Source organism: Dromaius novaehollandiae, chromosome 11 (genome assembly GCF_036370855.1).
Source record: "Dromaius novaehollandiae isolate bDroNov1 chromosome 11, bDroNov1.hap1, whole genome shotgun sequence".
NCBI lineage: Eukaryota > Metazoa > Chordata > Aves > Casuariiformes > Dromaiidae > Dromaius > Dromaius novaehollandiae.
The window spans coordinates 5,221,527-5,235,021 of record NC_088108.1 but is presented as its reverse complement, the minus strand read 5'-3'; the positions used below and the strand labels follow the sequence as shown (position 1 = coordinate 5,235,021).

The window sequence follows — 13,495 nt, the reverse complement described above, 5'->3', positions numbered from 1 at the left end:
ATATGGACTTTACGGACTTTATATGGATCCTAGACCATGGATTTCAGAATCTGAGTTAGATATGTGAGATCTAGTGTTTAGGCTTACAGGGGCCTCAGGCCAATCTATGTTGTGGTAGCTTCAAAGAACTTTTGCTGTAGTAGAGACTTCAAAAGCCTTGTTAAACTGGACCACACATAGACAATTCTGAAAAGTAGCAAAAAGTTCAGTTTTTGTACTAAGCATAAAGTTTTGTAGCCTGAACAAGATGAGAACAAGGAGAGAATTGTGACCCTAGGGACTGTGAGCGGGGCAGAGAAGGAGGTTAAGGCACCTGTCACCTCACTGCTGAACAAATACTTGACAAACTAGAGGTTGTAGATCGTCTCTTTTAAAATAATGAAAGAACTAGATATGAGGTGTGGTCCAAGGATTTGTTACTGATGTCTAAATTCAGAGATTTTTGGCAGGAGAATAGCAAATATAGTACCTATAGTCAAAAGAGAGAAAGTGTGATGCAGGCAGTAGTAGCCCTGCAAGCCTGATACCAGTAATGGGCAGTCTTGGAACAAATTTTGAGGAAAAAAATGAAGAACAAAGGAGGTGACTGGGAAGTGTGGTAAGGTACACTAGGGTTTTACCAGAAGTACATCCTGTTAGATACGTCTCTCTTTTGACGAGAAAACTGATTTCCCTAACAGGGGCAATATAGTGGATTTAATGAACTGCAGCGTTAATTCTGACTGCGTTCCTGAACGCGGCGACGGCGGGCAGGGCCGAGACGCTGCTCGCAGCACCGGGCGGAACCGTGGCACCTCCAGCGCGTTTGCACCCGGGAATTCGGGGTGACCCGGGCCCCTTCCCCGCGGGCCGCTCTGTCTGCGCGTCCGCCTCGGAGCAAAAACGCCGGTTCCACGCGCGTGGCGGCCGAGGGGGATGGCGTGGCTTGGCCAACGCGCCCTGGGGCCGCTGTGGTGGCGCAGGAGCAAGATGGCGGGGCGTCAAACGCCTCACGGGGGGGCTGGGAAGTTGTTCTCCACACAGGGGAAGGGACGTGGTGGTGCAGTTGTACAAACAGGACGGCCAGTGGCCGAGCGTGCTTTAAAATGGAGCTCAAGCAGCGGGGGGGCTCGGGCCCCGAGAGGAGGGCGGCCCGGGCACGGAGGCCTTGGCCCCGCAGGGAGCCGGGCCCAGGCCGAGCGGGGCGGCTGCGCCCGCTCCCGCCGCCGCCAGGGTGCGCCGCCGCCGCCGCCCGCCAGCCCGCTCAGTCGAGCGCCGAGCGCCGAGCGGCGGCGGCGCTTCCCCCGCGCGGCCCAGCCCCGCTCAGCGGCTGCCCGAGGCGGCGGGGCCGGGGCGCGGCATGGCCCTGTCGCGGGGGCTGCGGTGCTGCCAGCGGGCGTTCGCCTGGGTGCCCGTCGCCATCATCGCGCTCGTCGTGCTCTGGTCCTACTACGCCTACGTGTGCGAGCTGTGCCTGGGTGAGCGGCCGGGGCAGGGGGAGGGCGGGCGGCGGGGCCCGGGGATCTCCGCGGCCGCGGCGGGCACCGCCCGGGGCGCTCGCTGCGGGGCTGCGCGGTGCGAGCGGCGGCGCCGGCCCGGCCCCCGCGGCCTCGGCCGGCTAAAGGGCGCCGCGCTCCCCGGCAGCGGGGCGTCTCTGTGGGAAGGGAGGTCGCTTTGCCGGCGCGGCAGGGCACGTCGGGGGCCCCGGGGCGGTGCCTGCTGGGGTTTTCCCTGCCCGCGGGCTGCAGCGTCGTGCGGCTGCTCTCGGTTTGCAGCGCAGCGCAGCCGGTTTTTCCTTTTTTCCGCCCCTGCAGTTGCACGGGCCGTTTCTGCGGGAGTCACGCAGCTTGGAGCGGGGCACCCGGGCCGGTCCCCGCCACCGTCGCTTGCGACAAGTGGGGTTGACAAGCTGCGTCAGTCCGGTGTTACTGAACGCGAATTCAGTCCAGGTCTCACCGCAGTCACTACAAGAGGTTGCGGTGCCTTAAGTGGGGTTTGGACGGGCCGGTGCTGCTGCGCGGAGCCCGGGCGGCAGCAGGAGCTCAGCGCTGCCCGGGACCTGGAGCGTGCGTCGCTCCTTCGTGCACACCTCGCGCTTCCCCCACGCCCTTCCCTCTCGCGCGTGTTGTTTGTGCGTGGGAGAGGTCGTCCACACAGAGGTTAAAGAGTAAATCGGTCCTTTTAGGATTTGAACCTTAGCTGTTGGCGTACGCGGTGAAAACCAGTGCTGAGGACATCTTCTGGCTTCCACACTGCTGGCCTAATACCGCTCTGTGTGTTGCCTGTTTCTTTTTTCTAAGGCGTTCGGTTGTGCAGTACTGCTTCAGCTGTTGCAAGCACGTAAATAGCAGTCCGTCTGCTTGGATTCTGTCTTCATCTTTAGTTGTCTGGGTTGCTAAGGACTGGCAGTAGTCAGGGATACCCCGTGGTACTGGGTCTTCAGCTTTCGGGGGCTGGTACCACCAGCAGGTCGTTCTCCAGAGGGGACCCGGTTTCCTGCCCTGCTGGTGCCACAGTGAGAGCAATGACCTGGCGTCCGGGAGGGAGAAGTAAAAGCTTTTCTGTAACCTTTTTTTGGAAAGTTTACCCTTTTCTCAAATCAAACCTTAGAAAAGCTGTACTGCAAGTGTGACATGACCGTTGGGAGGGAACTGAGCAGTATTTGTGAAAAGCTGATGTGCTCGCCGTAGGTGGATTTGCAACAAACCACAGGCGAAAGTAAAGGTTTCCTGACAGTCTCGTTCGTCTGTAATTGAGTGCACAGAGACACAGCAAATATTTGCTCTCTTTTTCATTTATAAAAACATAGTTGTGTATCACATAGCTTGCAGATCAAAATTATTTATTAGCAGGACCTTTTGGTTCCTACTCCGATTTACATTTTCCCAGTTTATTATTGAAGTAAGAGGTTAGAGTGAGGCTTGATCGGTAAAGTCTCTCATTCAGATGCTGGCTGCAGGCTAGAAGCAGAAGGCTCCAGCCCCTGGATGACTTCATTTTCCATACATCTAACGTGCTGCTGAAGGGGTCACCCCTGGTGTGTGCAGTCTCCCAAGTCTTTGCGTCTTCCAGCAAAGTGATCTTGTCGTTAGCGTGTAAGCTTTGTTGCTGGCTGGGCAAAGCCAAGACAATTTGTGACTTCTTACTTATGTTGGTGCAGAAATGATCCTGGGGGTCATGGCTTGCTATGGAAGATCAGGAGCACCGAGACACTAGTACAAAGCAGGCTTATGGGGACATATATAGAGATGCTATTTGGGCAGTTGTTAGAGGAGCTCTGATAATCCTATAAGGATCAGGGCAGCAGGATTGTCACCAGTGGATGTATTCTATAGCAAGGGAGAATACGGCATACGTAACAGTGATTGAACCTCTTATGGATGTCGTCAGTATGAGTAAATGAAGAATGGTTATGGATGCTTTTGATTTGATGATAAACTGTGGGCTCACTTTTTGTTTGCTCTTTTGAATCTGAACTTTTTCCTAAAACAAGTATATATAAAATTAGGATTGTCATTTGTCACAAAAACTTTTCTGGGAATCATATTTGTTCCATAAGTGTATGTTTTCTCTTTTTCAGTGACTCTGAGCAACCCTGTGGAAAAAGGTATGTGAATTTTATTTACGGTTTGGAAATTAGTGCTCATGTAAAAAGGTTCATGAATGTTCTAGTTAAAATAAATGCCAATTAAGAATCCTCTTTGTATTTTTACTTATCTGCAGCTGTTAGGGGGGAAGGTATGAAAGGGCACCGCCACTATATTTCTAAATACTGGCTCTGCCAGTTTAAGAACAGAATAAAGGGTAAACGATTTGAAAAAATAGGCTTTCCCGCAATCCTGTGAAGCTGACTTACTCTTTCAGTGTTTCCTTCCTGTCTCTGCACCTTATCATGAAGTATACAGCATGTATTGTTAGAAATGCTTTTGGATGTAGTGGGAAATGTCCCTGTTTAGTCTCAATAATAAGCAGACGAACATGAAAAGGCTATGATCCCTTCTGCTCTTCCCACAACTCTATATATGTTTATCGGTATATGCCCACAGACCTTTTCTCTCTTTCTGTTTTAAGTTTTCAGAACTGCTTTTATAAGCTAGACAGAAAAGACTGATTCTCTTCTGTGATCCACGCGCTATTGATACTTTCAGTGAAAGCTAATAAGTTTTTTTGTAAAAGAGACACTTTTCCAAAAATTTTACATTTGTTTTCACTGGCTGGTAACCATTCATCGAATGGCAATAACTTTGAGTCACAACTGCAGATGAGTTAAGGCAAACTTTTCTGTCTCGTTGTTACTTGACTTGAGCCCTTTTCAGATTCATTCAGTAGTACAGACTAATAGATGTTGCTCTGAGATCCTGGTATCGTGAGGTTGCTGAACAAACCAGGCAGAGAAGCAGAGTCGCTCCCACCAGTGCGCTGTTGGAAGGCCGCAGTCAGGCCCAAAGAAGAGGGCTTAGTGGCAGTTCCTCCCCTTCTTCCCTGACAACGCCCTGGAGGCGTTTGGCTAGTACAGATGGCCTCTCTGTCTTCATCTCCTGTTCCAGGGTTATGAGGAAGTGCTAGCTGCTTTCAGCTGGTGGATTGTCCCGTGAAGACCAATGCCAGCTGAGACTTTAAAGATCCTCCAGGTTGCTGCATCAAGGAAATTCTCTTTGCACGAGAGAGTTGTCCTTGTATTTGAAACTCTTACAGAGAAACTATAGCAAGCATGTTGTTGATGATTATTCAGCAGAAAAAAAAAGTTACTTGCCGAAGCTGTTGGTGCCTCTCCAGGTCAGCTTCTTCTAACATGCTGCTGTATCGCTTTATCAACGAAATGAAACCTGTTGCAAGATTTCTCTCCTTAAATAATAGTTTAAAACTGACTGAGCTGTGCCTACATTTAGTAGGAGGATTACATCTCAAACTTAAGAGCATAATAATTAATTATTATTGATTCACACGATAATCCCACAATCCACCGCATTCTTGTGAGCCATGTCGGATCGTTTGCCATCTCACTAGAAAGTGTCAAATCTATATTTGGCCTTTATGCCAACTAAATTTTCTCCTAGTCTGCCTGAGAAGTTAGGAGGTGTTTGGATTTTAGACTGTTTCCAGCAGTAGTAACTGTTTTAATCCGAGTTTGCTAGAATTTGAAGCCTAAATGAAATGGGGAAAGTCTTGTTATTATTGTGGTTGAACAGTGTGTTTGAATACAATTGTCTCATACCTGTATGATAATGTTCTATTGAGTCTCAAGTATTAACAAAATAACAATCAGATTGTTTGCGTAGCTGAAGGAGAATTGCCCTTTGGCTTTCTGAACCTTTGTATGCTTTGCTTGTGCCCAAAGACTTTGAAATAAAGTTTGCGTATTGAAATAAGATTGCTCTGAGGCATGTTGGAGTTCATATGATAATGTTGCATCTAGTGGACTACAGTTCTTTCTCAGTAATCGCAAGACCGGTTTTGCTTACTTTGAGAGATGTTTTACTGTTTTGTTTTATTAAACACCTTTTAGATTTGCCACAGCTCATGTAATAAGCGATCTGATTTTTCCCAGTTATGTAAAGCTCTGCTAGAGCATATTATTTTTTAAAGTCTCCTAAGTGGTGAAGAATGCAGTGCATGGGTGGACAATACCCTGATGGTATAATTGTGCTGTGATCTTAATTGTGTTCAATAGCAAATGAACCCAAAACTTAGAGATGCCCAGGATCTGCAATACTGACTTTCATCCTGCGCAGCACCAGCCAGTTCCGCTTTGCCCGTGTCTAGGATACGGGGCAGAGGAAGGAATCCCATCCCTCCAGTGGTGCTGTTGTCACCACCTCTGTGGGGTGAAGTCCCTTATGCCTGTGCTCTTACCAGCAGAATTGGATCAGGTGGAGAAGGGGGAGGCGTGTGGGAAGGTATTCCCTAACCGCAGCCACAGATTTCTGAAATTCTGCTGACCCCAATTAACTGTATTGTAATACTTGTTGGTATTGTATTTTTTTTTTTACTGTCATTGTGAAAGATTGAAATTACACCTATCATGAATGCAACTTTTGCTTAAGAAATCATTGTTTTCTTCCTTTTTTTTTTTTTTTTTTTTTTTTTTTTTTTTTTTTAGTGGCCTATCTTACAATATTCCATATTCTCTTCGTGCTCTTTGTGTGGACATATTGGAAGTCTATTTTTACTCTCCCAGTGCAGCCAGATAAAAAGGTAGGAGTCCGAGCACTTTTCATCCATTGCAGAGTGGAAGCAGGGATGCTAAAGACAGAACTCAAAAATCCTTCAGTCTTGTAGATCTGGACAACTGGTCTGATTTCCTAAAGAGACAGAAAGTGACCTAGAGCTCACTCAAAAAGAGAGCAACTTACCATTCCGAGAATCCTTTGACTCCCCAAAGAGTATAATTTAAATCAGACACGGTGTTAACTTTTAAAGCTGCCTTTTCAGGTGTTCCCGGAGAAAACAGGATTTTTAATGTTGCATATAATGAGATTTATGATTATTAACTAACTTATTTACAGTGTCTTTGACCTCCAGGCATTTAACAAGTTGCGAGCCAATCCTGACCTTACTCAGCCTAACCTTACCAGAGTCTTATGAGTAAGGATCTTAACTTTCGGGTTTTGCTCTGAAGAGTGAGAGATGTTTGATGATTGATTGAAGATGTCACAGCATAGACAGAAATGGATACATTTGTGATGGTAGTCGAGTTTCTCATATCCTGAGCCACCTATCCCCCAGATCACTATGGCACATATGTGAACATTCAGTTTTATTTTGAACGTGCTGCGGTTCTGACATTGCATGATTGTGAGAGTAAGGACTGTGGCTATGTGCACAGCAAACAGTTTTTAATTTGGTGCTAGGTATATGTGTAGTGAAGTGTGTGTGCACACCTCTACTCCTGCACTTTTCTGGTCACGAGCACCATAAAAGATAAATACAATATACCACAGTGAAGAGAAACTGGGGTTCACTGTGACAGAAAATAGATTGTTTCACTTTTATTATGAAAGTTTTAGAAATAGGAAGCTATAGCTGGAGACAAATTCTTGCTCACAAGAAAAGTACTTGAAATGAGTAACATTTCAGGCATGTTATTCATGAAAAATACTTGTGTAAAACTGCAGTAGTAGTAGCAAATCTAGTATGTTATGTTTTGTGATCTCAGTTTCACTTTTGCATTTCTCGTTGATGTATTCCATAGCATTCTGCCTGTCCAGTACTTGCTATTGCTCTTTATATCTCCTTAACAAACCCATTTCCACATCAGATTAATCTTGTATGATATAAGGAGTGGGCGATAAAAGTGTTTCCAGACAGAATATGTGAAATATTCTCTCTGCTATACGAGTAACTGTTTCTCTCATGACTTCTGCTTCTAGTACCATATGTCCTACGCTGACAAAGAGCGCTATGAAAACGAAGAAAGGCCGGAGGTGCAGAGGCAAATTCTTGCCGAAATTGCAAGGAAGTTGCCAGTGTACACAAGAACGGGGAATGGAGGTCAGCTGAGCAAAGGACTTTGTTTCTCTAAATCTAATCAAGCAGGCTAAGTGGCATATATTGGCAATCCAGATTATACCGCAGACCAACAGAGAGCCTTCCCAGTGCCACTGCATACACTGAAGAGCCCTCGTACTAAGAATTTTAATGCTTCCTCTCTCAGGCTTTATATTTGGGAAAAGCACAAAGCCTTGAATACTTCCATCTTCAGTGGAGTACCGGGTGCTGGCTTTGAGCAGCGATATGTCACCCTTTGTATTTACAGTTCAAAAGCCAACATACCTTGTCTGCATTTAGTAATATAATGTAATAACCAAAATCTGTAGTAATTTTTACTTAAAATGGAATTTAGCTTAGAGGTGCAGGACATAATTCTGTAAACAGATTTTTTGGACCTTGTTCTGTGGTTAAATGCGTACTGAACTCCTTTCAAAGCTTAAAGGCAATCCATGGTCAGATTGGAGGTTTTGACCTGTTCGTTTTTATTCCAAGAACCAAAGGATTCTGAAGCAAAGAGCTGCTATATAGGCAGTTGTGCAAATGGAATGTATTTAAAGTCTGAGTAAATGTGGAAGCCAGAGGGAAGCGTACAGTTTTGTTTTACCACTTTTAAGCTGATTGTATGCTTTTAAGTAAGGATTGTCTCCTGCATCCGCAAGTTCTTAGGGGAATTATGAGCACTGCTTATCTGATTATGAACTGCCAGGAAATACCTGCTGCAGTACACCCATCTTTTAAAGCGATAGAGGGAAGAGGTATAAATAGCTAGGAAATGAGCAGAATATTAGCTAACAAGCTAGGAAAGAACACTTTACTCAGTATTAATATTTCTTTAATTTCAGGTATTCGATTCTGTGATAGATGCCAGCTAATAAAACCTGATCGTTGTCACCATTGTTCCGTTTGTGCTATGTAAGTGAACGGATTGTTTTTCACTGAAGTGAACACACTCACCATTAAGTAACGTGAATGAGCTGGTCCTTCACATATCTCTCCACATGTAAAAGTACCCAAGTACCTCTGCTTCAGTAACAGCCACCAGTGTATGCACCTGTGTGACAGCATTAGCATTTGCACTTCTGCTATCTGTAGCCCTACAGTGTTTGCAGTTCCCACACCTACAGATATGAGTGTTAAGTTCATAGAAAGTGTGCCATCTAGTGAAAGATTAACTGACTGCTCTTAGCAGGTTAAAATTAGTATTTGGGGGGGGGAGAAGGTGTGTTTTTTGTTTTGTTTTGTTTTTTAACTATTCCAGGCTTTACCTCTGGTGTTTTGCAAATTTTAAGCCCTCTAGGGCAGGAATCATCTTCATGTCCTTTTATCTTGCACAGTACTAATGACATTGTTAGAACTTAAAAAGTAAGAAGTGTCTTAAAATTATACCTACCTTAAAGAATTCAAAGCGATAGTATCATCTTAACTTTGTATCGTTATAGAAATCTTCCAAAAATACCAGAGGCTTTTGCTGTTGATCTGCAGTTGGCGATTAAGTACCAAATACAAGTTTTCCCCTTTTTTTTTTTTTTTTTTTTTTTGTCTTTTTGCAGATGTGTGCTAAAAATGGATCATCATTGTCCGTGGTATGTCCTATATATTGGTTTGTAATTTTCTGAAAACAGAGGCTGTTTAAATGCCTTTCCTCCGTAGAATAGTGTCAATATGCCTCTTTCATTTTAGACCATACGTTTCTTTATGTTGAGAAATTTATAAAATAAGCATACTTGGAAATTGCCTGAAACATTTGATATTTTTGAGAGACAGATTATTCATGTATTTTTTCCATTAGTGACACTTCAAAAGCTGTTATATTGACATAATTTAAAATGCAAATACTAATTCAGTCTTTGATTATTATTCAAATTTTAAAGGGACCTCAACTTAGCCTTTAAGTTTGGATATATAATCATTTGAGCATGCAGTGAGTGGTTGCTTTCAACAGTAATATTTGCATGCAGTTTGTTTCTAAAATGATGCCTGCCACTTGTGCATGTTAAGTAGAATGGTGCATGGATGAATTAAGCTTTATACTTTGAGGATTACTGCCACTGAATTTCTTAAATTCCTCCTTTTCTTAAAAGGAAGATTTCAGAAATTGCAAGCAATGCAGACATATGCCCACCTGAATCTCCCTGGTATTCCTGAATTTAGAAGGTTTTTGAAACCTGAGTTGTGAGGCAAATGTTACGCCTACTAATTTTTCTGCATTCCCTTGTACTCCTTTGGAGTTGGTCTATGCGTGGAGAATTATAATCACATGGCAGATTGATACATTTTGTATATAAACAACTCCATGTATTGCAATGGTGAATCAGACTCCTGAGTTTTCCAAACAGTGGTAAAACAGAAATCCCTGATCTGATTACTTTTGCAGACCAGAAACAGAGACGAGTAATTAAAGCCTGCTGCAGTGACAAATTTACCAGTGGTACAAACTTTAAAATGGATTTCAAAAATATGAACTGTGTTTTTACTTGGCATTACTAGCCATCAGGAATCAAAAAGTAAAAAAGAGTTGAGTTTTGTTTCATTTTGACCACTAAGAGGAGCTATTTACTGAAGAAACTGTGTTGTACAATCAAGAGCCTTAAGTAAAAAAACAAAAAAAGTGGTATTCATTGTCTTTGTAACTGTGTGCTGTACGTATTCTGATTTCAACTTTGCTTTTATTCTCTAGGGTGAATAACTGCATTGGATTTTCTAACTACAAATTCTTTCTACTGTTCTTAGCCTATTCTTTGTTGTATTGCTTATATATTGCTGCAACAGTCTTCAAGTATTTCATTAAGTATTGGACAGTAAGTTGTGGAATCTGGTTACTTTTTCATGTTGTATGAGTCTTGTTGGGGGTTAGTCACTCTTTCATTACTTTTTTCACTTGCAGTCAGTTGAGGGTCTGCCTTTCTCCTATAATGTTTTTTCCTGAGCCCATATGTGAGTGTAGCTCCCGTTATATGTCTGAGATGCACAGACTGAGGAGAAAATAGACTTCAGGAATTTCAACTCATAGACTTAGCTACTGGAAAAGAAGTTACATCCTTTAGTTGTACAAATCTCTTTGAATGGTATGTGTATCAGAATTTTTTGAAACTAATCACACGTTTCTTAATTTGGAAAATTTAAGTGTTGTCATTCAAAAGAAGACGCACCTCACTGAAAGAGAGCTGAGGACTGGTATTTACAAAAACGTTTTGGTAATTTTTCAATATGGGTAAGGGTATGTCATGAGTCATACCATGAAGTCAGGGGCATTATATTGGGATAAACACAGCTTGAGTTAGATCAGTTTCTTGGACTTAAACGTGGCTAATTTTCCCAACTCCAAATACAGCTGTCATTGGCTGACCATATCTCCTCACTTAAACAGGAAAAAAAAAAAAAAAAAAGAAAAGAAAAAAAGCCTACTGATTAGGGAGATAATTGTCTTCTAAGCAGAAATGTTCAACTGTCAACATTTGACACTTTTAAAGTGGTTGCAAGAATACCGCCTACGTGTTTCAGTCATATTACAGGAAACCATTAATTGTGAGTGGGTGGTTTTCTTTTATGTTGTTTCCTGAAATGCCCAGGCATATTTTTTTCAACTTTATATTGTAATCTTTTGGGTTAGGTTTCTTGTGCTTAGGGAGAGAGCAGACCCCAGGGTAACTACCATATTGTTACTTTACCTGATGGTTTCCAAAAGCTTGTTTTCTTGCAGACTGTATGTTCCCTTCTCTGCTCTGATATCAAAGTATAACATGCTGCCACTGATTTGTACATATTTACATAACAGTATGTCATTTAAAAAAAAATCCTGTTCATTGTCTAATCCCTGTATGACATCTTTTTAATATAAAAGTTGACTGAAATACAGCATGCTGCTTATTCAGTTACCAATTATAATTTACATGCAAGCAATGCCAACTGACAGTTCCAATATGAGACTGGGCCTTGTGTCTCTAGGTTTTTATGTCTGCTGTGCTGCTAACTCTGTATGACTATGTTTAAGTAACTTAACTTTGCTGTGCATTAATTTATTAATTCCTCTTTTTTTTTAATGGCTAATCACTTAAATAAAATGCCTCCTGAGATACTCATGGGATACTAGCAGGAATTCTTTTTCATACTAAGAAAGGCACAGAGACTTTGTCTCTGGGCTTACGTACATGCGGTGCGTAAAGGCCAAGAAGTAACTTTTTGTTTTGAGGTCCTGCACAGTCTGTCTGTAGATGTATCCTTACAAGGAGCTCTGGCACGTAGCTGTCCCACTGTAGAAGGAAAGGACCTGTAAGACATTGCTTGGCTTTTACTCCTTTCTAAACCAGCTACACTCAGATCTAAGTTTTCCTGCTTGCTAGTGGGATATTTTAATGTTACCATTTGAAAGAAGACACATGTCACCAAAAGAGAGCAATATTTTAATGTATGTACAGGAAAATGTGAAGATTAAAGGAAGCTCAGCAGAATGTGAACAGGGTTTCAAAGAGCTTGTACCTGCCAGTTTCACTGTGAGTATAGGATGTGCTTCCTGGATCCAGGTGGGAAGCTATGATCCTACTGGCTCTGTTCCCTGCAAAAAATTGATAGTAAAACCCCACTCTTTCTGCTTGGGATGCAGCAGGGAGAATGAGCCAGGTCACTTCTTCTTTTGTCTTTTCCCACTTTTTGCAGTAGGTATGACTTTTTTGTGTATGCAAGTTTGAAACTCAAAGTAGGAGTTTTAGAGGATATCTTTGTTTTTCTAAGAACAAAGAATTTCTGCTTTTATTTGTCCTTATCACTTGTACTGTGTCGCTTTTCTTTCCAGGGTGAGCTGACTAATGGACGTTCCAAATTTCATGTCCTTTTCCTTCTCTTTGTGGCGGTCATGTTCTTCGTAAGCCTGATGTTTCTGTTTGGCTATCACTGTTGGCTTGTCAGTAGAAACAGATCTACTTTAGGTAAGACTGGGTGTGTACGCACTGTAAAGCAGTGTCGTGAGAAAAAAGACATTTGTGTTCTACTTCTAGATATTCCAGGCTTATGAGGGCAGGAAGAATTAAAAGATTTTTGCACAATGCTGCAGGAATTTGTCACTTTAAGTGAGATGCATTTATCAGCTGATATGATGAAAGCTTTGTTAGGGAAACTGGAGCCTTAAGGTGTAAGGGTCCAATTATGCAAACGTTGCGCATTACTGTAACCACACTCACTGTGATATCAGTGCAGCTTTTTAATAATGTGGTTGTTCCAGCTCATATGCTGGAGTGCATCCTAAAACAGCTCAGAAAGGTTGGAAAAACAGTGTCCATCTTCACTGATGAAGGCCAAGAAGTTAGGTCTGTAAAATTAGACCAGTGAACTGAGAATCTGCAACGCTGTGAATTTGGGGGAGTGATTTCTATTTCCTTCTTCGGATAGTGGTTATTCAACTTTTAAAGCTTGGTCGGATAAAGTTTTGTAACAAAACACACGGTATGAAGAGTTTTGAGCAGATATTCAGATTTTGTAAAATTATTAACTTTAAAACTTATTTCAAGGGGCACTGGAGCTCATCTAGCCCAAAACATCAGACCTCTGCAGCAGCTTAGAAGGTAGATAAAACTGTTTCTAGTGCACTTGAGGTTCTCCTCCCCTCTCTTTCTTTTCTTAATTTTATTTCTCACCGTAACAGAGGGTCTATCTGCATATGTTTGTTCCTAATGCTTATTCATTATATTACTAATGAATGAGGCAATTTAAATCTCCAGTGCCACTTCTGAAATATGCTTTGAAGAAAGACCTATTTATCCTGCAGATTTTCTGTTTAGAAATTTGTAGTGTCACTGTGTTCCCACAGAGTTTTAACATGAGTCTTATCTAAAGTTCCTTAACTCTCTTCTGCAGATTAAAAAAAGTGCTTTTAGTTGGGTTTGTGGTTATTCCATATGGTTCATTTGCGAGAACAAATTCCTACTTTCAGTTTGAAAGTTGCATAAGTATTTATAGGCTTTCAAAAGCCTATTATTTTCACACTTGGTGTCTTTGTAATGCTCGTTCACAGTACAGTAGATCATGTTGTGCA

At 42.6% G+C, this 13,495-nt stretch overlaps 1 protein-coding gene across 1 annotated transcript in view; it reads left to right on the top strand.

Annotated features, from left to right (window-relative positions):
* The first annotated feature begins 1,249 nt into the window (after positions 1–1,249).
* ZDHHC15 (zinc finger DHHC-type palmitoyltransferase 15) overlaps positions 1,250–13,495 on the top strand; it is a 29,033-nt gene continuing 16,787 nt past the window's right edge. The window contains exons 1-8 of the mRNA XM_064518108.1: positions 1,250–1,457; positions 3,560–3,586; positions 6,080–6,174; positions 7,350–7,470; positions 8,313–8,382; positions 9,021–9,053; positions 10,148–10,268; positions 12,260–12,392. Of these exons, the coding sequence (XP_064374178.1) occupies positions 1,340–1,457; positions 3,560–3,586; positions 6,080–6,174; positions 7,350–7,470; positions 8,313–8,382; positions 9,021–9,053; positions 10,148–10,268; positions 12,260–12,392 (718 nt within the window). The 5' untranslated portion in view covers positions 1,250–1,339. The remainder of the gene's footprint in view (positions 1,458–3,559; positions 3,587–6,079; positions 6,175–7,349; positions 7,471–8,312; positions 8,383–9,020; positions 9,054–10,147; positions 10,269–12,259; positions 12,393–13,495) is intronic.